This window comes from Lycorma delicatula, chromosome 3 (assembly GCF_047948215.1).
Source record: "Lycorma delicatula isolate Av1 chromosome 3, ASM4794821v1, whole genome shotgun sequence".
NCBI classification, from domain to species: domain Eukaryota; kingdom Metazoa; phylum Arthropoda; class Insecta; order Hemiptera; family Fulgoridae; genus Lycorma; species Lycorma delicatula.
Window position 1 is genome coordinate 84,948,435 of NC_134457.1, and position 26,122 is coordinate 84,974,556.

At 30.7% G+C, this 26,122-nt stretch overlaps 2 protein-coding genes across 2 annotated transcripts in view; one reads left to right on the plus strand and one right to left on the minus strand.

Moving 5' to 3' along the window:
• Positions 1-20,123, minus strand: part of LOC142320924 (synaptogenesis protein syg-2-like) — a 900,325-nt gene extending 880,202 nt beyond the window's left edge. Inside the window, exon 1 of the mRNA XM_075358908.1 lies at positions 19,896-20,123. Within this exon, the coding sequence (XP_075215023.1) occupies positions 19,896-19,950 (55 nt within the window). The 5' untranslated portion in view covers positions 19,951-20,123. The remainder of the gene's footprint in view (positions 1-19,895) is intronic.
• Positions 20,124-20,566: 443 nt separating this feature from the next.
• LOC142321754 (tRNA (adenine(37)-N6)-methyltransferase) overlaps positions 20,567-26,122 on the plus strand; it is a 49,193-nt gene continuing 43,637 nt past the window's right edge. Inside the window, exon 1 of the mRNA XM_075360110.1 lies at positions 20,567-20,661. Within this exon, the coding sequence (XP_075216225.1) occupies positions 20,657-20,661 (5 nt within the window). The 5' untranslated portion in view covers positions 20,567-20,656. The remainder of the gene's footprint in view (positions 20,662-26,122) is intronic.

Consider the following 26,122-nt stretch of genomic DNA (forward strand, 5'->3'; position numbering starts at 1 on the left):
CTGATTTTTAACATTCTCCTATAGCACCACATTTCAAAAGCTTCTAATCTTTTCTTCTCAGATACTCCGATTGTCCAAGTTTCACTTCCATATAAAGCGACACTCCAAACATACACTTTCAAAAATCTTTTCCTGACATTTAAATTCATTTTTGATGTAAACAAATTATGTTTCTTACTGAAGGCTCGTTTAGCTTGTGCTATTCAGCATTTTATATCGCTCCTGCTTCGTCCATCTTTAGTAATTTTACTTCCCAAATAACAAAATTCTTCTACCTCCATAATCTTTTCTCCTCCTATTTTCACATTCAGTGGTCCATCTTTGTTATTTCTACTACATTTCATTACTTTTGTCTTGTTCTTGTTTATTTTCATGCGATAGTTTTTGCGTAGGACTTCATCTATGCCGTTCATTGTTTCTTCTAAATCCTTTTTACTCTCGGCTAGAATTACTATATCATCAGCAAATCGTAGCATCTTTATCTTTTCACCTTGTACTGTTACTCCGAATCTAAATTGTTCTTTAACATCATTAACTGCTAGTTCCATGTAAAGATTAAAAAGTAACGGAGATAGGGAACATCCTTGTCGGACTCCCTTTCTTACTAAGGCTTCTTTCTTATGTTCTTCAATTGTTATTGTTGCTGTTTGGTTCCTGTACATGTTAGCAATTGTTCTTCTATCTCTGTATTTGAACCCTAATTTTTTTAAAATGCTGAACATTTTATTCCAGTCTACGTTATCGAAAGCCTTTTCTAGGTCTATAAACGCCAAGTATGTTGGTTTGTTTTTCTTTAATCTTCCTTCTACTATTAATCTGAGGCCTAAAATTGCTTCCCTTGTCCCTATACTTTTCCTGAAACCAAATTGGTCTTCTCCTAACACTTCTTCCACTCTCCTCTCAATTCTTCTGTATAAAATTCTAGTTAAGATTTTTGATGCATGACTAATTAAACTAATTGTTCTGTATTCTTCACATTTATCTGCCCCTGCTTTCTTTGGTATCATAACTATAACACTTTTTTTTAAGTCTGATGGAAATTCCCCATTTTCATAAATATTACACACCAGTTTGTATAATCTATCAATCGCTTCCTCACCTGCACTGCGCAGTAATTCTACAGGTATTCCGTCTATTCCAGGAGCCTTTCTGCCATTTAAATCTTTTAATGCTCTCTTAAATTCAGATCTCAGTATTGTTTCTCCCATTTCATCCTCCTCAACTTCCTCTTCTTCCTCTATAACACCAGTTTCTAATTCATTTCCTCCGTATAACTCTTCAATATATTCCACCCATCTATCGACTTTACCTTTCGTATTATATATTTGTATACCATCTTTGTTTAACACATTATTACATTTTAATTTATGTACCCCAAAATTTTCCTTAACTTTCCTGTATGCTCCGTCTATTTTACCAATGTTCATTTCTCTTTCCACTTCTGAACACTTTTCTTTAATCCACTCTTCTTTCACCAGTTTGCACTTCCTGTTTATAGCATTTCTTAATTGCCGATAGTTCCTTTTACTTTCTTCATCACTAGCATTCTTATATTTTCTACGTTCATCCATCAGCTGCAATATATCGTCTGAAACCCAAGGTTTTCTACCAGTTCTCTTTATTCCGCCTAAGTTTGCTTCTGCTGATTTAAGAATTTCCTTTTTAACATTCTCCCATTCTTCTTCTACATTTTCTACCTTATCTTTTTTACTCAGACCTCTTGCGATGTCCTCCTCAAAAATCTTCTTTACCTCCTCTTCCTCAAGCTTCTCTAAATGCCACCGATTCATCTGACACCTTTTCTTCAGGTTTTTAAACCCCAATCTACATTTCATTATCACCAAATTATGGTCACTATCAATGTCTGCTCCAGGGTAAGTTTTGCAGTCAACGAGTTGATTTCTAAATCTTTGCTTAACCATGATATAATCTATCTGATACCTTGCAGTATCGCCTGGCTTTTTCCAAGTGTATATTCTTCTATTATGATTTTTAAATTGGGTGTTGGCAATTACTAAATTATACTTCGTGCAAAACTCTATAAGTCGGTCCCCTCTTTCATTCCTTTTGCCCAGACCGTATTCACCCACTATATTTCCTTCCTTGCCTTCTCCAATGCTTGCATTCCAATCTCCAACTATTATTAAATTTTCATCTCCTTTTACGTGTTTAATTGCTTCATCAATCTCTTCGTATACACACTCTACCTCATCATCATCATGGGCGCTTGTAGGCATATAGACGTTAACAATCGTTGTCGTTTTAGGTTTTGATTTTATCCTTATTACAATGATTCTATCGCTATGCGTTTTGAAATACTCCACTCTCCTCCCTATCTTCTTGTTCATCACGAAACCTACTCCTGCCTGCCCATTATTTGACGCTGAGTTAATTACTCTAAAATCACCTGACCAAAAGTTGCCTTCCTCTTCCCACCGAACCTCACTAATTCCTACTATATCCACATTTGTCCTACCCATTTCCCTTTTTAAATTTTCTAGCCTACCAACCTTTTTTAAGCTTCTAACATTCCACGCTCTGACTCGTAGAATGTTATTTTTTAATTTTCTGGTGACCCCTTCCTTAGTAGTCCCCACCCGGAGATCCGAACGGGGGACTATTTTACCTCCGGAATATTTTACCAAGGAAGGCGCCTCCATTATTGCTATGTGAAAATGCAGAGAGCCACATTTTCTTGGAAAAAAAGCAGCTGTAGTTTTCCATTGCTTTCAGCTGCGCAGTACTCAGAGGACTGAGTGATGTTGATACGGCCGTTTAAGTCGTCCTGACTCACGCCCCTAACAACTACTGAAAGAGCTGCTGCCCTCTTTCAGGAATCATTCCTTAGTCTGGCTCTCAACAGATACCTCTCCGATATGGTTGCACCTTCGGTCCAGCTACTCTGTATCCCTGAGCACTCAAGCCCCCTCACCAACGGCAAGGTCTCATGATTCATAGAGGAGGAAGCTATACTTAGCAAAAAATATTGTCCTAATTTCTGCTCCAAGCGTAAAATGAAGCTCTTCTGAAATCCTTCGGTTTAAATTAAGAAATGGTTTTGATGATTTCAAATTTTTTTGACCTGAAAAAAGGAATAAAAACGTTCCGGAATTGTATCTCTAGTAATTTTTGAGTAAACTATAGTTAAACACAAAGAATTGGTGTCGCAATACACAATTTTTTAGGTTTGACATAGAATACCTTCATAGACTTCCACCAAATAAATAAAATTTTACAACAAAATTGATAAAAAGGTTAAATCTAAGAAAATCTATGTAATATTAATTGACTGACTATAAAAACAAGTTCTTGACATCTAATCAAAATAAAACAGTGCAAAACGTAGTAGAAAATATTATAATTTTATACCGAAACAGGAATAATTTCAATATTGGAAAATACTTAGAAAATAAACAATAATGAAATAAATAAAAACGTACAACAAACTTTCTGTTACGAATATAATAGCTGTTCAAAATGTCGCATTTCACCATTCTCGTAATATTCCGCTAGATTTAAAATTCCTTGATTGGCTCATCTTAATGTATCAGGATTATTACGTATAATTTGAATTGCGTTAGAAGTCTTATCACAAATTCTTCTTTTTTAGATATTGTTTGTAACATAATATACATGGTGGATACAGTAACCTAACGGTTGTGAGTAGTCTGAAAGGGTCTCACGCTTTAATAAGTTGCTCATTAAAGTGCTGTAGCTATTAATGAGAACAATAATATCTCGTGCCAGGCTTAAAAATGATAAAGAAACGTAAGGTAGTTTCCCATTTTCTTCATTTTTCTGAATATAATGTTGCATATCAGTATGCCTTGCTCACCAAAATCAAAATACATATGATGTTTAACCTTTTTTTTTTTCTCAACTCCCCTGTGCCGGACCGACTTGTTGGTATTACGCCACCCAGGGGAGTGTCTTTTGACTCTAATGGGCCTCCCCACCTACCGGCTGTACGTCCGGCATGACAGGTCGGCCCACCGGTTCAGCTCTTTTGAGAGTTCCTTATTTAGATTTGCCCATTTCTGACACCATGCCATTCCTGGTTTATCGTGGCGTGGTGTCGGGTCTTTTCACTGATCTTCTTTTTCAATATTCCTAACTTAGAGCCCCTGGAGTCCCCAGCGGCTCATTGGAACCGACACACCTCGGCATGTCGGCCCTCCCCGCTGAGGCTGTCCTCCCTACCCTAGTCTATACTAATATCCTTGGCTTCTTTCATCAACATATTTCTGGATTAGAATCTGCCTAACGTAACCTGCTACTGTGTTCCAGTTATATTCACTGCTAGTCATAAATTGCACTATATTGTCAGGTGTTAATCCATTGATGTTCTGATTAAATCTCAAGACCTGTCGCACATGAAAAAGGTGTGCTCCGCATCGTCAAGTTGGTCACAATACATACAGGTTGCTTCTTCCCTTCTGCCTATTTTATTTAAATAATAATTAAATACGCCGTGTCCACAGAAAAATTGTGTCAAGTAATGATCCATTTCACCGTATCCTCTTCTTACCCACGGTGTAATCTCAGGGATGAGCCGCCTCGTCCATCGACCCACACCATCATTGGTCCATTTTTCTTGCCACAAGGTATTGATTTCCTCTTTGGCCTCTTGTTCTATTTTTTCCTTAGACCTCTCAACCCTGTATTTCCCGATAAGATCGATCGATGGCACCCCCGCAAGCACACAGAGTGCTTGGTAGGACACCGTCCTATAAGCGGCCACCACGCCAAGTAGTATCCTCCTGTGTATTCTGACAAGTTTCTCCTTGTTACGACCAATGTCTATCGCCTGATGCCATACAGGTACCGCATACATGAGTGAAGATATTATTGTTGATGCTAACAGTCTGCGCTTGGATGCCCTAGGGGCGTTCACTCAACACTTCACCATCGGGATTAGTTTTATAATTATAATTACTGTTAAACAATCATTTTTATGATGAATAAAACGTAATCTAACCGTAAATTTATTTCTTTAAGCTGAATATTTTACAGTTTTCAAATTTAAAATTCGAATAAGTCCATAGCAGTTGAATTTTTGAAATAGTACCTCGTATGCGAGGTATTATTATGGTTACAGTCAGATTATTATCATTTTAAATAATGAATATAATAAATATTTGTCAAAATATGAATAATTTAATATACAGAGTGATTCAGGAGTAAAAGTAAATAATGTTGGAACTGATTCTAGAGCTTGAAGTATGGAAAGAATTCACACAAACATATGACCGAAAATGGTTTGTTGTCGAGTTACGGTTAGCGAAATATTTGTCTGGATTTCAGTTCCACCCGTTTATGAGACATACTGAAATTCTTTACATCAGACCTTCTTGTTCCAGATTACGTCACTGTCGCCTCGTTTGCAGACGGCACAGCAATCCTAGCTGATGATGAAGATCCGAATGAATCCTCCGCTAAACTACAATCAGAGTTAGACGACATCGGCGCGTGGCTGAGGAATGGAAAATGAGGGTGAATCAGAACAAATGGAGCCACTTACAAATGTGACACTTACTATAAGTAAATAAGTTTATTATTGACCACGGTTTATCTGAATGGCATCTACATCCACCACACGGATCGGGTACGGTACGTTTGCCTACACTTGGACCGTCGCCTGACACGGAAGAGCCTCCTGGTAGAAAGAGAAAACAGTTTAACATCAAATGTAGGGAAGTAAATTGGTTTCTGAGCATAAACTCACAATTATCGTTATCTAATAAACTGTTGATCTACAAAATAATCCTTAAACCTACCTGGACTTATGGTATCCAGCTCTGAAGCATGACGAATAACAGCAATATTAAAGTAATTCAAAGATTCTAAAATAAATTGTTGAGTACCATAACAGAAGCGCCGTGGTTTGTTAGAGGTAAAGAAATTCCTGGCTATCTAAAGGTTACCTTCTGTTTACAAAAAGATCCAAAAATTTAGCTAGCGGTACAAACAGAGGTTAGACAATCATGGAAATTATCTGGAAGCAACTCTATCGGACAACAGCGATGACATCAGACAACTAAAACATTTCCATGAGCTGGACCTGGGAGATGTAACCATAGGAGTGACCGGGGGAGGGAATCTATGAATGGGAAAACGGGCAAGTCTGTAATTGTGTAGTGAATGTCACTCTGATAGTCTAAAAACGACAGCTATTTCTGTTACCGACAAATATTTGTTTTATTTATAGTATTGTTTTCATGTATTGGTATTGATGACAATGTTTCTATTTTTATTCTTTTCTACCTATGATTTATTTCTAGTGGTAAGTATTGAACTGTACTTGGACCACTTATACAAATGCTTTTTCTGTATATGTGAGGTGTTGTAGCTTTGTAAGCTTTAATGAGGGGATTTGTCAGGGAGCTTTCTTTACTGATTATCATTAATAAAATTTACTTTTGTGTTCTGTGAGGTACCGATTGTAAATGCAAACAGGTAGGAAGAAATGACTAATAAACGTGTAAATTTTATTATCAAAACTTGTAGAGAATTTAATTCTGAGAAAATTGATGTAATAAAGTATCTGAAAAAAGTCAACTTAAATTATTAAAAGCAAAAGTTAACAGAAAAATTTTATGAATTTGTACAAATTTAAAACAGCTGTTTTAGTAAAATAAATTTAGACCTAAAATACTTTTTTAAGAATACTCACTGTGATTTATACTGTATTAACTTACAATTACGTTTGAAAATTCTGTCACTGACATCGATGCAGTTTTCAACTCTTTTCTTTACATTTTCTATCACCAACCTAACGATATCTTCGCGTTCCTTGATGAGTGCAGCAGCATTGAGAATCCGAGTGAACAGTTCATCACGTGTGCCTACATTTAGCTTGTATACCTCGCATTTCATCCAATCCCATAAGCAGTAATCTGAGGGAGTAAAGGTCCGGTGAGCTAGTTGGCCAGTTTACCAACCACTAGATCCAGCCCTTCTATCAGTAGATTTTTCATCTAAGAATAGTCTTAATTCATTCGTGAAATATGTTGGTGGTCCATCAAGTTGATACTACATTTTAATTGGTTTACCAACGACAAAGAGTAACCATTGTTAACTCTTTGACAAAAGTGCAGTCGTCTGGCGTGGTCACTAAGCTGTAGGTGTTGAACTTTCTGAACATGATAAGGACGCAGTCCGTGAGAATGTGATGTCCTCCACTATACTTTGTGCAATGTTGAGTCATGTAGAAATTCTTCGCGTACTCGTTGTGGGACTAAGCTACACCAGCTGAAGAATTATTTTCCCTTTCATCACCATGTACCGGTTGACGTTCAGGTAAAAAATATGCGATGGGAAGTGTACCATTCTCACAAAGATTATTAAAAATTCTACAAAATACTTTACTGTTTGGAACTATTCGTCCAGGATACCTATGTTGGTATTCTTCCATCGCAGCTTGAGCACTTCCACTGCAAAACCCGTACACTAAAATCATATCAGCATATTCTGCATGAGTGAAGAGACAAATAATTCAAAACGGAAATTCACTTTTTTAAATTCAGATAGGAAAATTCAGTTTTTCAATATTTGGAATTTGAATATTCGTTTTTTTAAATTCAGTTGGAAAAATGTAGGTACAGTTTACTGTGCAACAAATACAAAAACACTGCATAACTTGATTCTCAAAAATAATCACAATCAAAATTATGTTAAAAACAACTAAACCGCCTAAAATTGATTAACACGTAGGCACAGTTTTATGTCAAGAATCAGTAGTATTCAAATTAATTCGAAGCATACAGTCAATGTTGCCAGACTAATTTTTCAAATGTCTAAATTTATTGTACTAAAAACGGTTGTTTTTAATTTTTACTAATTCATAACATTTTTCTGTAAAAAACTTTTAATAATAAAAGTATTCCGTTTTTTTTTGTTTTTTTTTTAAAGTTAATTTTTTATAGACTTTCTTATATCAATTTTTTTTATGATATCGCCATATAGGTTTGAAGCTTGTGCGTGGATGTAGAAATGAAATTTTGTAGCGTATGAAAAATACCATGCCTGACCGGAATTCGAACCCGAGACCTCCGAATGAAAAGCCGAGATGCTACCACTCCGCCACGGAGATGGGCAGTTAATTCGAGAATTATATTTTCTACAAGTTTTGGTAACAAAATTTACGCATTTTTAAATTCACATATTTTTATATGAACCTTTTTCCTTATTTCAAACTCTAGAATCAGTTCCGAAATTATTTCCCTTTCCTCCTGAATCAATCTGTACATCACTGTTACGTTTTTAAAATTAAAAAACAAAATTTTTTAACACATTTTTTTTTAAATGTTATATTTAAATATCGTTATTAAATTTTACTTAAAGTAACCCTTAACCCTTTTCTGAAATAATTTTTTATTAAAAAGCAAGAAATACAAAAACCGGTAGACAGAGAATATTTTAAAATCTATGTTTATAAATGAATCTTTTCTTTAGTTACATTCAGCTGCAAAAAAAATGTTGGAAATATTATATGACCTTTTTATGCACATCTTCTATATATATATATCTTTTATTTATTTAATAAATGTTCAAAAATACGTTATAAAGAAATCTATTTATTTTATTTTATTATTTTATATTAATTAATAAATATCTATCATTGTTGATGCAACTGTAAATAAAAGCATTAAAAAAACATTTTTATAAAAGAATATACGAGTATATGTGTATATATATATTTGTGTGTGTGTGTGAGTGCTAATCATTGTTTAGCGTTAAAATAGAACGTTTAATACCGAGAATTGAATGATTAAATGAGTGTTTGTTATGTAAATCGTATTATTTAACAAACGAAAATTAAATATAAATTTAATTTATATTAAATATTTCTTCTATCACGATTTTATCACAAATAAAAATATTGATAATTTCATTTTACTTTAGAATTATTTTTATTTTATTTTGAATTCCATTATAATGAAAATCTTTATTAAAAACGATAATCATTAAATAAAAGACAAAAATATCTGGGAGGCAAAACAGTTGATAAAAGTATTCTAATACTTTCAGAACAGTAAGTTGGTAATCCTGTGATGACTTTTGATCGGGTGTTTGAGTAAAACTTGTTATAACCTCAAAATATCATTTTACGATGGTGAGTTCTCTTGAATTTTGTGAATTACTTAAACAACGTGCAATGATCCGTTTTTTGTTTTCAGAGGGGAAAAAACGGATAAAATTTATCCTCTTATAAACAAACAATACGGACAAAAGTGTATGAACCATAGAAAGTTTTAGAAGTGGATAAAAAAATTTAAAGATGGTTTAATTTCCGTGGTTGATGAACACCATTCTAGATGTCCAACTGTAGTTTTAATTACAGCGCTTGAATCACACATAAACTCTCTCACTGAAGAATACCGGCGGATTACAGTTAATATTGTAGCTGAAAAATTACAATTGTCGGTACAATCCATAACATTATCACCGGCAAGTTCAACTACCGTAAAACAAACGCAAGATGGGTTCCGAGGGAATACCCACCGAGGTGGTTTAGTATGAACACGTCTTCGCAAATCAGCTGATTTCAAAGACGAGAGTTCCAGCGTTCAAGTCCTAGTAAAGCCAGTTATTTTTACACGGATTTGAATACTAGATCATGGATGCTGGTGCTCTTTGGTGGTTGGGTTTCAATTAACCACACATCTCGAAATGGTCGACCTGAGACTGTACAACACTAAATCGGCACTCCACGTTCTATTAGCCATGATTATCTGAATTACCGCAAAGCGGATTCGAAATGGGTTCTGAGACAATCGATCCAAAATCACAAAGACACATGAATTCATATTTATACGGTACTTAAACGGTTTTAGCAGAAGGTAATTATGTTTTTTTTAGATCGCACAATAGCTTACGATAAATTTTTGATTCATCACTTGAAGCTGGATTCAAAATATATGAGTATGGAATGGAAACATTCGACTTTGCCCACCAGTAAATAATTCAAAATCTACGCATCAGCCGGTAAATTGATTCTTACAGTGTTTTGGGACTGTAAAGATCCAATTTATTGTAATTATTTGGAAGAAACTAGTACGATCAACATTACATCGATTGTACTTTCCGTAATAATTAATTACTATTGTAAATAAATGGCTCAGACACCAAGGTAAACAATTCTTTTCTACTGGAATAAGAAGACTTCCAGAAAAATGCCTAAATATAGCCGGGAGTTAAATTCAAAAGTAGCGTTTGTTTCATTGTCATTGAAAAAATGAAATTTTTTCGAAGTCACGTTGTGTCTGTAATTATTGAACGATTCTTGTATAAGCATTCCATGTCAAACTTACTAAGGAATGAAGTGGTCTCTCGTTGCTTTCTTTATTAATCCAAACATATTGTTTTACACTGTTTACAAACTGTTGTACGTGAAATTTATCAAAATATATCCTACCTTCATTTTGTTCACCATAGAGAACTTCATCGCTCTTAGAGAAAGTAGCTCTGACCAATATCTCTGATACCTCATAGATGATTAATTGCATTTGAGACAGCCATAATAAAAACTGGGATACAATTTAAAATAACAAATTAATTACTCCATTCAGTTGGAAAGTAATTTATTATATGCAGTTTCTTAAGTATGTAAAAGTTCAGTTATATTAGTTATTAGTAACAACTTATTTATTACACGATAAAACTCAAACTTTAATTTAGGTATTTTAAAAACAAATTATTCCCTACTTTAATTTTTTTAAATAAAACACATAAAAGAGTTTAAAAAACATAACTGCAGATTTTTTTTCTCTGATCAATACATAATAACACTCGTGTAATATATAGATTACGTCAGAAATGGATATATATATTATTCTACGAATAAAAAAAGGAATTTCCCCAGTATTTGCCTGTTTGGATCAAAGGAAACTGTGGCCAATTTTGATCAGAACAGCATTTCAAAACACATAATTAATTAAAAAATATGAATATATAAATGATTAAAGTTCATACAGATTATTTAAAATCTAATCTAAGGGTAAGCTACATGAAAATAATATATATAAATAATAACTACACATAATTCAAAATTCAAAGCCGTTAATAAATATTATTTGATCAAATATAATCGTTGAACAGTTTGCAAAAAATTCTGGAATTTCTTTGTTATTTTGAATTGGTATTAAAAAATTCATAGGCAGAGTATTACTGTATCGGTAAAAAAAAAAAAAAAATTTAATTTTACTTCAAACAAATTATTAAGAATATTTAAATAGTTCGATAATTTATTAAAAATGGCAACTGAAGTCTCCCTTTCTCGTAAGCCAAAGTATTTTGTTGAGTTTCACGAAAACAGTTCTGTAATATGGTTTCGATTGAGATGGATATTGTTATTTTATTGTGTTTTTTAAGAGTCACTGTGCTTTTGAGCTACGATTGCACATTTATAAATTTAACTACCTGGATAAATTAATATTCTTAATTTTCTAAATAGCAGTATTTATGAAATAGAATTAACAAAAGAAAGGTTATAATTAATTTGATATTAAATTTATATTTACTGATATGTGCTTAAACCTTTAAACCTTTGACGTATGTTATCTCATTTAGTAAAATTAAAATAGTTTTTTATATTTTTATATTTTTTCTTTTGTTTTCCAAGTTATTATTATTATTGTTGTTGTTGTTGCTGTTGTTGTTGTTGTTACTGTTGTTTTTTTCTTGAGAATTATTCATTTAAAGAATAACCTCTTTAAAATTGCATTTTCTTTCAGTATTCTTTAACGCATACTTATTTTATTGACTTAACTAAAATAAATGAGCGATATGCAAATTTTAAAAGCAATTTTAAATAAAAATTAAAATTCCTTTTTTTGCTGTTTAAAATTTTTTAAGCTAATAAAATGTAAATTAATCTTCATGTATTAAAATAATTTATAAAATGAAAGAATAAAATCGTTCAATTTAATTTCAACTGAATATTTTCCTTCACGTATTATACATTCAATTCTACTTAAAAAAATATTTCTACAAATCTAATATGCTAAGTAAAACCTATACTATAGAATTTGATTTACATACCGCTCTTTTCTATTGTAACATCACTGCTGCTGTCCACATTATAAGCTATTTCATCTTCAAAATTTCCCCTTAATAATGGTAGATCAAATGAAATTTGTGTAAACATTTAACATAATGAAGAATAATTTTAAAAGATATATTAATGAATTAATTACTTTTTAAATAAAATTTACTTATTTTTTTTTTTACATTGTTATAAAATGCAATCCACTAAATCCATAACGTAAGAAAGAGTCTAATCATTTATTTTTACTATCGGCCGTACATTAATTACATAAGCACTTAGGATAAGAGGATTAACAAGATTTTTCTTCACCTTACTTATGAAAGGTTAGGATTCTAAATTGTCTTGGTAAAAATTAGACCATCTAACTTTTGTAGAGAAAAGCTAATCAAAAGAAATTGAATTTCAGAAAACTTGTATTAAATTTTTAACTAAAACGGCAAAATTTATTTATAAACGTTTTCTGTAATTCAATTTTTCTTTACAAAAAATGAATAAAGATTTTGATATCTACCAAGGATAACCTTATTGAAATTTTTGGAATTAAAACAGCAATTCCAAAAAATTTGGTTTTTTTATTAAAATCCGAATAAAATATTCAAGCGTATCTCTATTTAAAAGAAGAAGATTTTTCTAATATTCAATTGCTGTTTATCTTTGGTGTAAAAATGAATACGATGCTAATATTAAATATGGAATTGTAATTTAAAAATATAAATTTATAAAAAATACAATTAAATACTGGTTGGTAGCTTCTTTTACGTTTCTTATTTTATTATACAAAGAAAAAGTGAAAAATAAAAATTATGTTTTTACAACTATAGTTTTTTATATTTCAAGAAACAGTAATAGAGATCTTTTTTACATTTTCAGCTGTATAAGTTATATAGTATGCTATACAAGGAAAAGTACGTTACTCGAGTCACATTTTGCATGTCGGGACTTTTGCAGACATTGCCGTTTGATGAACCCCCCTCTAACCAAAAAACACTGTTTTAACATTGGAAAATTCCGGAAGAATGTATCTACCATGTACATATATGTATGTATGTGTGTTGCATACCTATATATGGATGTTAGCTGTTTTTTGCTTAATAATTCCAAACTGTATTGACCGATTTAGATTGAATTTGACATGGTGATTTCTGTGTAGAGGAGCTGATGCCATTTAATTTTGATCGTAGTTGGTAAAAGATATAGGAAGATTTTTACCTTATGGATCCCGTATCTCAAAATTTTTCTCAAAGCGTAGGAAATTTATTTACATACTGCCCTCTAAGTAGCTAAGATAATTTCTGATGGTGTTTGGTCTAATTAAAACCCCCAAAAAAGATGGATAAATTTTTTTTTTCTTTCTTTACGTTTCTAGACTCAAAATCATATTCTTGAAGTAATTAGATAATTCCTTGTCATCAGTATGTCACTTTGGTTATATCTATGGGCAATTTCATTTAGATATTATACGTGCAATTTATTTTTTTAAACTTTTATTTGAAAACTTTAATCGATTTTTTTTTCATGATATTTTGTAGGATAACTCCTGAACTTCTGAATTTGGATCATTTATGCCATTTTATTTTAGTTTTAATTGGTCAGAGGATGGGAAGATACGGTCACTATGAAATTTCAAAATTTTATTCAAAGAGTAAAATAATTTTTTTACATAATTCAATATCTCTTTGGTGGCTTATATAATTTGGTCGGTGTTGTTTCCCATCAGTCCGGATCCCAAACTAAAATTATGAGGGCCAAAAAAAACATTTTGTTCAACTCTTTTATGTATCGAAAAAAGGCCCTATTTATAGGTTAATTTTGCTTCAAAGAACTAGTCCGCCAAGGGCAAAGTCCTTGATAGCCAGAGATGTATAACTTTCCCTACAGCCGGGAAACTAATGCAATTCTTTGCCGACTTTCTTTCTACTGTTCAAAATAACACTACAAAATATTTTGTAAATTTATAATTGAAAAGAAAAAATTAATGCTATATTATCCGTGGTAAACAATAAACGAATTGATTAAATAACTTTCTTTGCAGAAAATGTTTCTTAATCTTTTACTTTCATTAATTACACATTACATAAGAACTGCAGGGGAGCAAAAGGTTTTTAAAAAAGTATTTTAAAATCTGTCGGAAGCTGAAGGTCTAGAAATTATAGAAGGGTCTAGAAATCATAATTAATGTAAGTCCCTTTTCCCGAAAACTTTCTGTACACATTCACCGTAAATAGTGATGAATTATAAATAATTTAAGCGAAAAATAACTATTATAATTCCGTAAAACTCTGTGTATCAAGAAAAATGCCTACATATTAAGTTTGTAGTTTAAAAATCCACTTCTAAAGCTAGGGTTAAATCATTTTTGTTAAACGTAAAAGAGAAAATCTCTTTAAAACTTGATTTACGTTATTTCTTTAAGAATAAACACTTTTTTAAGAAGTTTTTCAAAATATTATTTTGTGCGTAGACTTGTGTTAAATATTTTATTATTAGCTTCAACAGTTTGTTGATGCCTAATTGGGACGTTAACTTTCAATAGAAAATTGATTAACTAAATGACATTTATTAGGTTCATTACTGACTGTAAACAAAAAGACAATGTAATCCTGTTAACTGAAATAGTTAATCAATTATTGACAAATATAACATTTGCGATATTTTATACCGATATGTCAATGCTAGCCGATATAACAAGCCGTCTATTGTTAATAACATTATTTAATTTGAATAATTATAATACAGTATTATGCCAAGATAATATAAACAGTTATAATCTGATATACTCAATTACTATGATAAAATATAATATTACATTAAACACAGAATTAACTGCGTTAAAATATATAATTGGAAAGAATAATTAAGAGAAAACTCAAAAATCGCTTAAACGAAGGAAACTTCTAAAATTAGATGCCCATTTCGGTTGTTATAATATAATCTTCACCAGTAATTAGAAAAACATTTACAGATGTAACTATAAAAAAATATATTTTTTTTTAATTTATGAATACGGTATTTTAATATAAAAGCTGGCTAAAATTGCATGACTTTCCTGACTATTTAGACATGGAGAATAAATTTTAAGAAAGGTTTTTCTAAAAATATTCGTATATTTGTAACTTTGTTAAGCTTAAAAAATTTCATAAGTAAAGTTTTTTAATATCCCTTTAAGGAAATCTAATTTTTATCCTTTCATTTAAGGCTAAAATAAAGAAAAGAAAATGTTCAAAAAAACCTTTCTGCATTTTAGGTCTGGGGTTTATAATTTAAAAATATTGTAGAACTTTCTTGATAGCTGTATACTTCTACTGTACTTCAGGTATATACTATTGATAGTTTATACATGAAACTATTTTTCAAAAAATCGTTGAAAAATATTTAAACTGAAGGGAGATAGAGCAAAAGAACAAAAAACATACATTTCAATTTTAAGGATGGGCATTAATTTTTTAATTTTTTTTTTATTATTTATACATGCATTGCTGGTAACAAATTTATTTTAATAAATTTTTCACTAAAACGCCTCTGAAGAAAATCGAAATTGTTTTTTTTCGCAATATCCCCCTTAACGAATTTGTAAAAAACAGTATGATCCAATGCCCCATATATAGAAATAGTTGAGCTAAATTTGTTTAAAATCGGTTTGGTCAATACTAAGGCCAAAAGCAAAACGACACTCATACGTACATATGTTGTTTTTTTTTGTGTACATGAACTAGTTGGGCCCTAAAACGTAAACATTTACAAAACATCCGATAACCCGTTTTTGATATGATCACCATACTTTCCCCTTTAATGTAGCTATTCTAGATAAATTCCCCGGAAAAAAAAATTACCAGAACGTTTATGTTCGATGCTATAAATTAAAACAACCGTATGCAACCTTACACGAGACAATACTCCAAAAATTTTGAGTAGTCAAATAATAATAGTCAATTGAAATAACAAGCCTTCCGTACCAGAAATAGAATGGATTTGTCCTCTTCACTGAGTCGGATGTATTGTCGCATATCAACATGCCAAAACTACCAAGCTCACAGTTAATATTCAGTTAATCTTATTTTCATTCTCTTTACCAGAGGAATTGATTATTTAATTAGAATCATTACCCTCAAAGAAATGAACTACATATAATATTATTTATATCTCAAATGCTTTTCATGCATCACAATTATTAGAATGGCTGCGGTAGGTAATATAAAGATACAAACTAGCGTACCCCTTACTTTAAGAAATATTATTTTATAACACCATAAGTAAGAAAGTAAGGAAGACTCCATTTAGTAAAGAAATACAAGTATTTATAAAATAAAATCGCCAGCAATGAATCTCATAATTTTCCCGGCTACACCAGTCAAATAGAAAGGGGTAAAATATTTTATTAATTTTTTTTTTTTTTTAAGAAATGCTAAAGACTAAGGATTATCATAATATTAAGATTTTTTAAATTTTAAATGAAATGGGTAACTTGCGAGAGGATTTAAATGTAAAATAATTTTTTTTGTAATTAAAAAAATATTTTTTGTTAGCACAGACCACTGAACTGGGATGGGAAAAATATTTTATAGTGATTTGAAGGCCTATTGGTGTAGAAAATATAATGCAAAAAACTGCCATTAACTCCTTTTTTTAAATATAATGTAACTGAAAAAAAGAGAAAAATATATAATAATTTTTTTTTAAGGGTGAATATTAAGTAAAACTTCTGTAATCTTGATAAAATAAACTTTAAATTTTATAGGAAAAATCTTTTGCTAATATACCCCAGCAAAGATTTGAAACTTTATTTTGGCCAAAACACCCCTCCTCTTTTTTAAATTTTTGCAAAAAATTAGTACGTTCTTTCCCCCCGAAGTTAATATATGTGTACCAAATTTGAACATAATCGGTCAACGAGATTCCGAGATTCGGTCAACGAGAAGACCAAATACAGGCCACCATACAAACATACATATCCAAAAAAAAAATGTGTACATATGCATGTCAGTCTGTCAAAAATCGATTTTTTGAACATTAAAACAAAACATTTCTGAAAAAATAAATTTCCGTCAATTTATTGAAAATACAATAAAAGATTTTCTTTTACAGAAAAAATATTACTATATATTTAATTTTTAAGTAATAAGGTTTTTTTTTAAAAAACCCCAAATTTTTTTACATCTCTATTCAACGTGTACGTATGTGCTCAAGTAATTTTCAATTACACCTTCTGAACAGTTTTTACATTGCTGATTTTCGAAGTCGAAAGTCCTAAGGTTTGAGTTCTCGTAAAGGCAGTTGCTTTTATATGGATTTGAATGAGTCATTTGATTGCTATATGGTGGATACCGGTGTTCTTTGGTGGTTGGGTCTCAATTAACTGCACGTCTCTGGTGTGGTCGACCTGAATCTGTTCCAGATTACATTTTCACCGGTACATTTACACTAACACTGCACTACATCTGCAGCTTCGTTACGCCAGGTAAGCCGGTAGCGATAATTGCATTTGCATATACACACACGTCTAAACCCAGCAGTAGCTGCAAAAATGATTGGAAATATATATATATATTGTTTTATATATTTATATTTTAATTTATAAATATGGAACTTCAATCATATGATTTTTTTTATTTTATTAGATGGCGTATTCTGTGTTGCTGTTCTGATAAAGATTTTACCAAGGTTTCCTTTGATCAATCCAGATAAATTCTGGATAAGTTCCTTTTTAATATCCGTATAGAAGCATATCAACTTCTTAAATGACTGTTCGATGTACTATTATATACCGAACATAAATATAGGTGTACTCATTTTTTTATGCTATTCCTTTAAAAACACTGATAGTTATCGTTTAAAAATCAATTTTTTAATTTTTTAAACGGCTTTTCAGGGTTCTCATTTATTTTTATTTATCATAAACGTTAACATTATATAAAAATAAAAATTGTTTAAATTATTTTTAATTTAAACGACAAACTTTTGTCCTTGGTAAACATACTCGGTAAGATCCTGTTAAACAATAATATATTATATAATGTACTAAACCCGTGCGTAAATTTTATTCAAATCAAATCTGTAAAATTACTATATTATTAATATTTAAGTTTAAGGAGTCGGATTATTCATCTAGTATTTGAAATTCATATTACTTCCGACAGATACGTATTACGGAAAAAATATAAATTTTCCGTATTATAATAGTTTTTTTTTTTTTTTTTTTTTTGCTTGATGAATTAATTCATCATAGAAGTTAACAGAAAATTTTGTACGTAGGAATATGGAAATTGAATTTTGTAGCGTATAAAAATGCCATCTTGTCTGGTATTCAAACCCGAGACCCCCGGGTTTAGAAGATATTATTAATAGTTATAAATTATAATAACTATTAATAGTTACTTAAAAAAAAGTCTTACAATAACGATGTCTTACATATATTTACTTAATAGTAACAATTTTTTCTTAGTTCTTCGAAAGTAATCATTGTATGACTGCATTTTTCTATCCGACATGACTACAAACGGTTTAATCAATGATGCAGTTGTTTTAGAAGAATAAATTTTTATTTGCTAAGATGTTATAGCTTTTTTTTTATTAGTTGTTAGTAGTAAACAAAGCAGTAAATGGCGCAGTAAATATCATTTAATACTACGATTAACTGGTTATTAAAAGTAGAAGTTAATCAAAGATCTGAATAGTTGAAAGGAATTCATTAGCTACTATTGTTTTATTAGAGCTGTTTTTATGTCGGTAATTATTGTTAACCAGGTTAAATAGTTAAGGTAGGCAACAGACTTAAATGCATTGGTATGTTTATACTGTTAATCAAGAATTGACTAAATTGTAAAATCTGAATAATAATAATAATAACAGAAATGGTATATGTCACCAACTTTCTTACTTCGCCCGTCACTTCATACGGCAAGTACCTAATGTTTGGTTAATGAATATAGTTTTATTAGAACGATTACAAGAATTGATCCGTTTTCTGTAAGTGTTAAAATGTTTAAAACTGTTGTGATCTGTTTGGTTCGTATAGAAAGACGTTTTTATCCCTGATCATAACGAAAAATTGTAACTACATTATTTTCTTATTCGAGAATTGACTGAAATTTTTTTATGTTAATCCATACTAATTTATTTTAAATTATTAATCTAACATCGAATTCAATCACATTATTTTAATTTCTTTAAATTTCTATTATTATTATTTTTAAATATATAAATTTTATTTTTTTTTAATATAAGTACAATTATTTAATTTATTTATTTTATTCTTAGTTTTTTTTTTTAATATAGAACGTGAAATTCCGTCGTATAAATGACAGATAGTTCAAATCTTTGATTTATTGAATTCTATAGATTTTAGCACCTAGATAATTCTAAGCTTATGAAATAAATAAAATTTGTAGTGTTTATATAAACTAAATAGCATATATATATATATATATGGGTGAGTGAGTCAGAGATAGAGGGAGAGAGATAGAGAGAGGGAGTGTGCGTGCGTGTGTGTGTGTGTTGTGTTGTGTTTTGTGTATGTGTATTGTCTGTGGATGGGTGTGGGTGCGCGCGCGCGTTTTAATTATTTCATTTATTTTCTTGAAATATCTAAAATTTTATAAATATTGAATTTAAACATAAAAACTTCGGAGAATGTGTAACACCTTATAGAATATCATTTAAAAATGTATTTTCAACCAGTAAAAAATTACAAAACATCAAAAAAGCGATAGACAAATTTTTGATGCTGAAATATTTATAAAAAAATCAAACCACATTAAAAATGTCATTATAATTATAAAACCAATATTTTTTTAATGGGTTATAAATAAATAGTTTAAAGAAATTAAACGCTTGGAATTTTTAAACTTACCGATCCGCTGATAAAATAGCACAAACCAAACTAACCACTGTACTCTTCTTAGCATATTTTACGCTTTTAATTTTCCTAAAATATAACAAATCATATTTTTTTTTAATGTTCACTATAATTATTAGAATATAAAGCAAAAAAAAATCAGTTATAAAAAAATTACATTTTAAAGTAACTTAAGAATGAATTTAATATCATTATTTAAAATTAATTTAAATAATTTTAAACTTATGTTTTTTTAATAAAATAGAGTTCGTTTTTTTATTAAATTAATAACTTTTATATATCATATTGATACCGCGCGTAACGCGTAAACACAAACGTGGCTACCGCCAAACTGAGAGGACCTGCTAATTCAATCGTTTTGAGAAGTTGTCGCTTGGCGCGCCAGTACACACCAACACATGCGTATTTCATTGCTTTTACATTCAGTCAGTCGTCTGTGAACTGCATTTAAAGATTAAATGACTTTTAATTTATTACACGGTTCCAGTTAAACCTATTTATAAAATGTATATCATAAAATGAAATATATTTTACGTGTTTATATTATTAAAAGTGATTGACGTTTTTCTTAAGATACCGTATTATTTTATTTTTCTCGTTAAATTTTCGAGATTAAATTTATTATGGTTTTATCTCCTTGTTACTAATTCCTGGGCTGTAATTAATAGAAGTCTATATAGTGCACCGGATTTCAAGATTTATTACTTAAAAACAAACTTCTATGTAGGGCCTCTAGATAATTGTTCATAACTTTTATGAGGTAAGTAATTAATTGAAGGATCTTCAAATTAATTTTACCATCAGTTTATTATTTCAGCCATTTATTTTATATATATATATATATATATATATATTTAATAACAATTTCATAACTATATATAATAATAGGAAAGCTCTCACTGACTCAATCATCACTCCCCGAATAACTGTAACTATAAAGCTAAAATTTGATATAATTATTCTAGAGGGAGTCCTAAGGAAAATTAAGCGAAAATTTATTTATTAACAACCTCGAAGGGACTAAATTAAATAGGGATTGAGGAGGAGTACTGTGGCGGAGAAAAACTTGAAAATCTAAAACAAATTTTTCCCTTAAGACGTACATACCAAAATAGTATTCTTAAAGTTATAGTTACAGTATTTTTAAGTTTTAATTTTTTTGTTCACTTATCCCAAGGGATGAAAATCGACCATTTTTGTATAAATAGAGAAACCGTAATGCAATTCATTGTACCAATTCCCAAATAACTAAGAAAATTGAATTTCACATCTCAAAGAGGAGATTTCAGAAAAAGCTGGAAAAAATATTTTGATTAACAAATCCTAAGAATTAAAATAGATGCGAAAAGAAGTGACAACCTTCTTGAATATTTAAAACCTGACTTAAATATTCTTCTTAGATAATAAAATATAAATAAGGAGAAATTTTTTCTTCTCTCATTTGTAAGGGATGAAAAGAGGGTCAAACTACTGTTTGTTTTTTTTCTTAATCAACGTACCACGCTTGAATTGAAAAGAACACGGAAATTTTTCAAGAATATTTACTCTAAAAATTTACTGAAACAACCACCTCGAATTTAATAATTTTCTTTAAATTATCCTTAAGATTTATAGGTGGATTAAAGTTACTTTTCACATTTCTGTTGCAATGAAAACATGAATTCAACTCAGATAACGTCAACTCCTATTTAAGAACAATTCTATTTTTCCCCTTTAAACCATCCGTAAAAGGATTAAGCAGGTTTAACAGTAAATTTCAATAATTCCTTTATATTTAACAACCCGATTTGTTATTATAAAATAGAATTCGGCTTTATTAATGTAAATCTAGCAATACCTGAAAACTTGGACTTCCCTACCACCAAAAAATACTAGAAAAAATATGAAATAGAAAAACTATGGGAAAACTAATTCCTGCGAGTATTTTTAAAATGTTGAATATGAATTTAAAATTCGACAAAGATATTTTATTCGACATTTTTCTGACCTTCTCCAAGGATAAATAGCGAGTTCTTTTCAGAGTACAGTTGTGTGGGGGAAGCCAGCCCGCAGTATCCTATCACAATGTCAAAATGGAGGAACTGCCTCCTTATAGCGTCTGTTGACACTGACTCATTTATTCATTTAATTTCCCATTTCCCGAATAGCTAGGAGCTGAAGTTCGGCGTAATTATTCCTGAAGAGTTCTTAAGGAGAACTATAAAAAATTAGATTAACTAGAAACTGTTACCAATAAGATACTATTTTAAGGTACTATTTTACCAATAAGATGATGGACAAATCTCAATTAAAAGTTTCCATAATACTTTGCCGATTGCTTTAGTGGAATCTTTTTCAGTCTTACGTGATTGTCATTCCCGGATGATCTTCATCCACTTTTTGTCCTTCCGTACAGTTATGGTAATGTTTAATAATTATTTACATAGGGATAAGAAAGAGGTCATCAGTAACCTCCTCCTCCTACTATTTCCACTCCTCCTTACTCTAATATTTTACTTCTTAATCTAACCTTTCTCTCTGTCCCCAACAAAAACGATAGACCTTGAAAATTATTCTTGCTGATTAATTTGCAAAAACAATTCATTTGCACATTTTTTTCTTGAAAATTGTATCTTCATAAAAATCTTGATCTACCTCTCTTTCAATTTTTTTTATAATTATTCACTTTGAAAGAAACCATTTACCCCTTATTCGTTTTATAATATCTCATTATCTGGATTTCTGGCTTGTGATTGATTGTTTTCCAAAAACGATTGCTCTCAAAAAACTCATTTCATTAGATTTTATAAAGAAATGTCCCTCTCTCTCACTCTCTCTCTCTCTCTCTCTCACTGTGTGTGTGTCTGTCTGTCTCTCTCTCTCTGTGTGTGTGTGTGTGTGTATGTCTCTCTCTCTCTCTCACTCTCACTCTCTCTCTCTCTCTCTCTCTCACTCTCTCTCTCTCTCTCTCTCTCTCGCACTCTCTCTCTCTCTCACTCTCACTCACTCTCTCTCTCTCTCTCTCTCTCTCTCTCTCTCTCTCTCTCTCTCTCTCTCACTCTCTCTCTCTCTCTCTCTCTCTCTCTCTCTCTCTCTCTCTCTCTCTCTCTCTCTCTCTCTCTCTCTCTCTGTGTGTGTGTGTGTGTGTGTGTGTGTGTGTGTGTGTGTGTGTGTGTGTGTGTGTGTGTGTGTGTGTGTGTGTGTGTGTGTGTGTGTGTGTGTGTGTGTGTGTGTGTGTGTATGAAGTAAATATATACAAAAATTTATTGATTTATTTGTAACAAAACAGGGAGTATTTACAAAGACCTTATTCTTCAATAAAGTCTGAAAATCAGAGTTTTTTGCAACATACCGGTATTTAGTTGTTGCCTTTTGAAAACTGAAAAGGTTATGAAAAATCGTTACACATCGATTCGTCTTTTTACCTAACAGTGAGGATGCTACTGCAAAATAATAAACAGACGAAGTGCTAAAAGATTGAGTTAAAACAGCAAGCTAGTTAACTCTTTTCACTTAAGAATTAAATATTAATTATATATCACGTTATATAATAATTAATTAATTAAATAATAAATCACAGTGGTTTTGTTTTGTTTTTTTTCATTAGATCTCCAAAAATTGTAGTTTTCATAAATTGCTCTAACTTTTGCTGTTTCAACCAATAAACTATACTTCTTTTTCTTAAATGAGGTGTATCAATTTGATAAGGGTTCAACCCTTATCACAAGTATAGCTAGTAAATATTTAAATTTATAAAAATAAATGTTTGTCCAAATTGATCAAAATATTGTCTCGAGTCTTTTTAACTGTATTTTATAATATATTTTGGAACAGTATCTTTTCACAAAGTTGAACTTTTGTAGATTTATATAACATTGTATGAATAAATTTAATCTTAATCTGTTTATTTAATAAATTGATTTTTTTTATTATTTTTTTTTCTCTTGTAAAAAAAGGAGTAAATGACGACTACAAAAACTGTTATTAATGTTGTCGATTTGAACGGTTAACAGCTTGCAGTAATAGTAACAATAAAAAATTAATGATTGTAAATATTGCGTGAATATTTTTTATGAGATAAAAAATTATTATAATATTTAACGAGTTTGTTGTTATATCATTCTTTTACAAAAATATTTTACAGCAACAAAAATAACGCTGCAAGTCACTAATGATTAATTATTATTAAATAACGCATATGTAATCACTAATTTATTGTTGAATTTACGACACTGATCTAATCGTACAAGTTTACTAATTGCATTATTATAGTTTTTAGTATAATTATTTATCGCTGATCGATGCAATTTAATTGATAATAATGTTATAAAAGTGACATATTTTATAGACGTATGTTATAAAGTGACCTTTATTTAGAGAATATTGTTTCATCTCTAATACTTTTACGTTTTCACAAACGATATTCTCTATAATCTCAATGTACGTTAGGTTCCTTAATTTAAGCTGGTAGAATTCCAGATAAATCGAAGTCGTCTTGAAAATAGAGCTTTTAGAAATATAATAGATAAACCATACCAAACTCTTAACTAAGAAATTTGAGGGGTGAGGTCATTTTTTCCGTTCCCTTTGTCATCCAGCAAAATATTGTCAGATATCAGAACCCGAAACCCTGTGAAATGAAGATGATATTCGGCCCAACAAAAACATTTTCACTCTTTTCGTACAGTGAGTGGCTGTACTATGTACATCATTACTTTTAGAGAAAGTAACACGGTGTTTTTTAAACCGGATTTTTTCACAGTGGCAACATTTGGAATGAGAATGGCGCACGCACCATTCTTGTTCAACAGAACTGTGTGGCATGTAACATACGCTGAACACTGCCGTATACTACATGACAATTGTCAAACAAAGATTCTCACACATTCTGTAAATAATCTATCGTCGCACACTGTCGAACAGGATCCGTGGTATGTGGATTGTAAACAACACTCGTGAAAAATATAATGCAATAGTCGCAAATAAAATGAGACAAAAAATATAAATTTTATTGAAGGTTACCACAACTGCCACCAAATTGTAGAACTCTGAATAATTGTCTATAAAAACAAGAAGAGGAAGTTTGATTTCTTGAAGCAAACCCTTTCCGAAAGTCATGTTTCTCCAATTAAAGGAAGAGTGTGGTTTGGATATGAATTACACAATTTTTTTTTACATAAGTGCCTAGAAAAATAACCTCAATAACAGCACCTAACGTTTTTGAACCGAATATAAGTATTAATATATAATGTTGTGTGTGTGTGTGTGTGTGTGTGTGTGTGTGTGTGTGTGTGTGTGTGTGTGTGTGTGTGTGTGTGTGTGTGTGTGTGTGTGTGTGTGTGTGTGTGTGTGTGTGTGTGTGTGTGTGTGTGTGTGTGTGTGTGTGTGTGTGTGTGTGTGTGTGTGTGTATTTTATGAATTCCTTTCATATTTTACATTTTAATTATTTCAGTTCCTAATTTTTTTCAATATTTTTGCAATTATTTTTAATTTACTTAACCATTTCCATGAAAATTCACTTTCAGTTCCATCAGCTTCAATAAACAGTTCTCTCCTCCGCCGACCTCGACAGCTTTCTTCTCCGATCATTTTCAAAAATAAATAACTTACGCTGTGCCGCTGCTGAATTCTGGAAAGCCCCCTACGTTCAAAGTTGGCAAGAAAGTTGCTGGTTCAGTAGAAATAAGCTGGTTGTGTGCTACAACTACCATTATAAGGCCATGTGACTCAAGGCACATGCATGCTACAACTCTAGTGTGCAACCATGTGTTACAATTGTTGGTAATCGGTCGTCGTACATTGCGCATTGTTGTCTCAACGGAAACAAGACTAGAAACCTCAATAAATCCACTACAGAGATTAGAACTGTTAATTTAAAATTATACGAATTATGTATTCCTTTCATTCATTAATCTTGTATTATACGCAGCCTTCGATTCAGATAGAAATTTTTCTACAGTACGACTCCGTTTAAAGCAAGGTGTTGTCCGTCTTATCGCATAATACAACCACAGGCTAATCAACTCCAAGAAATGATTTAAGAGAACAAAATCATATTCGTTAAATAAAATTAAGATAGTTTTAATTTAATAATTTTAATCAATTTTTCTTCATATTTTTTGATTCGCTGCTATTTAAAGTGAGTATTTAGAGTGAGTATTTAAAGTGGGTATTTAAAGTGAGCTTATAAAACGTATACTTTTTTATGTATCATATAATAAAACCTAAACCCGGAAATCCAA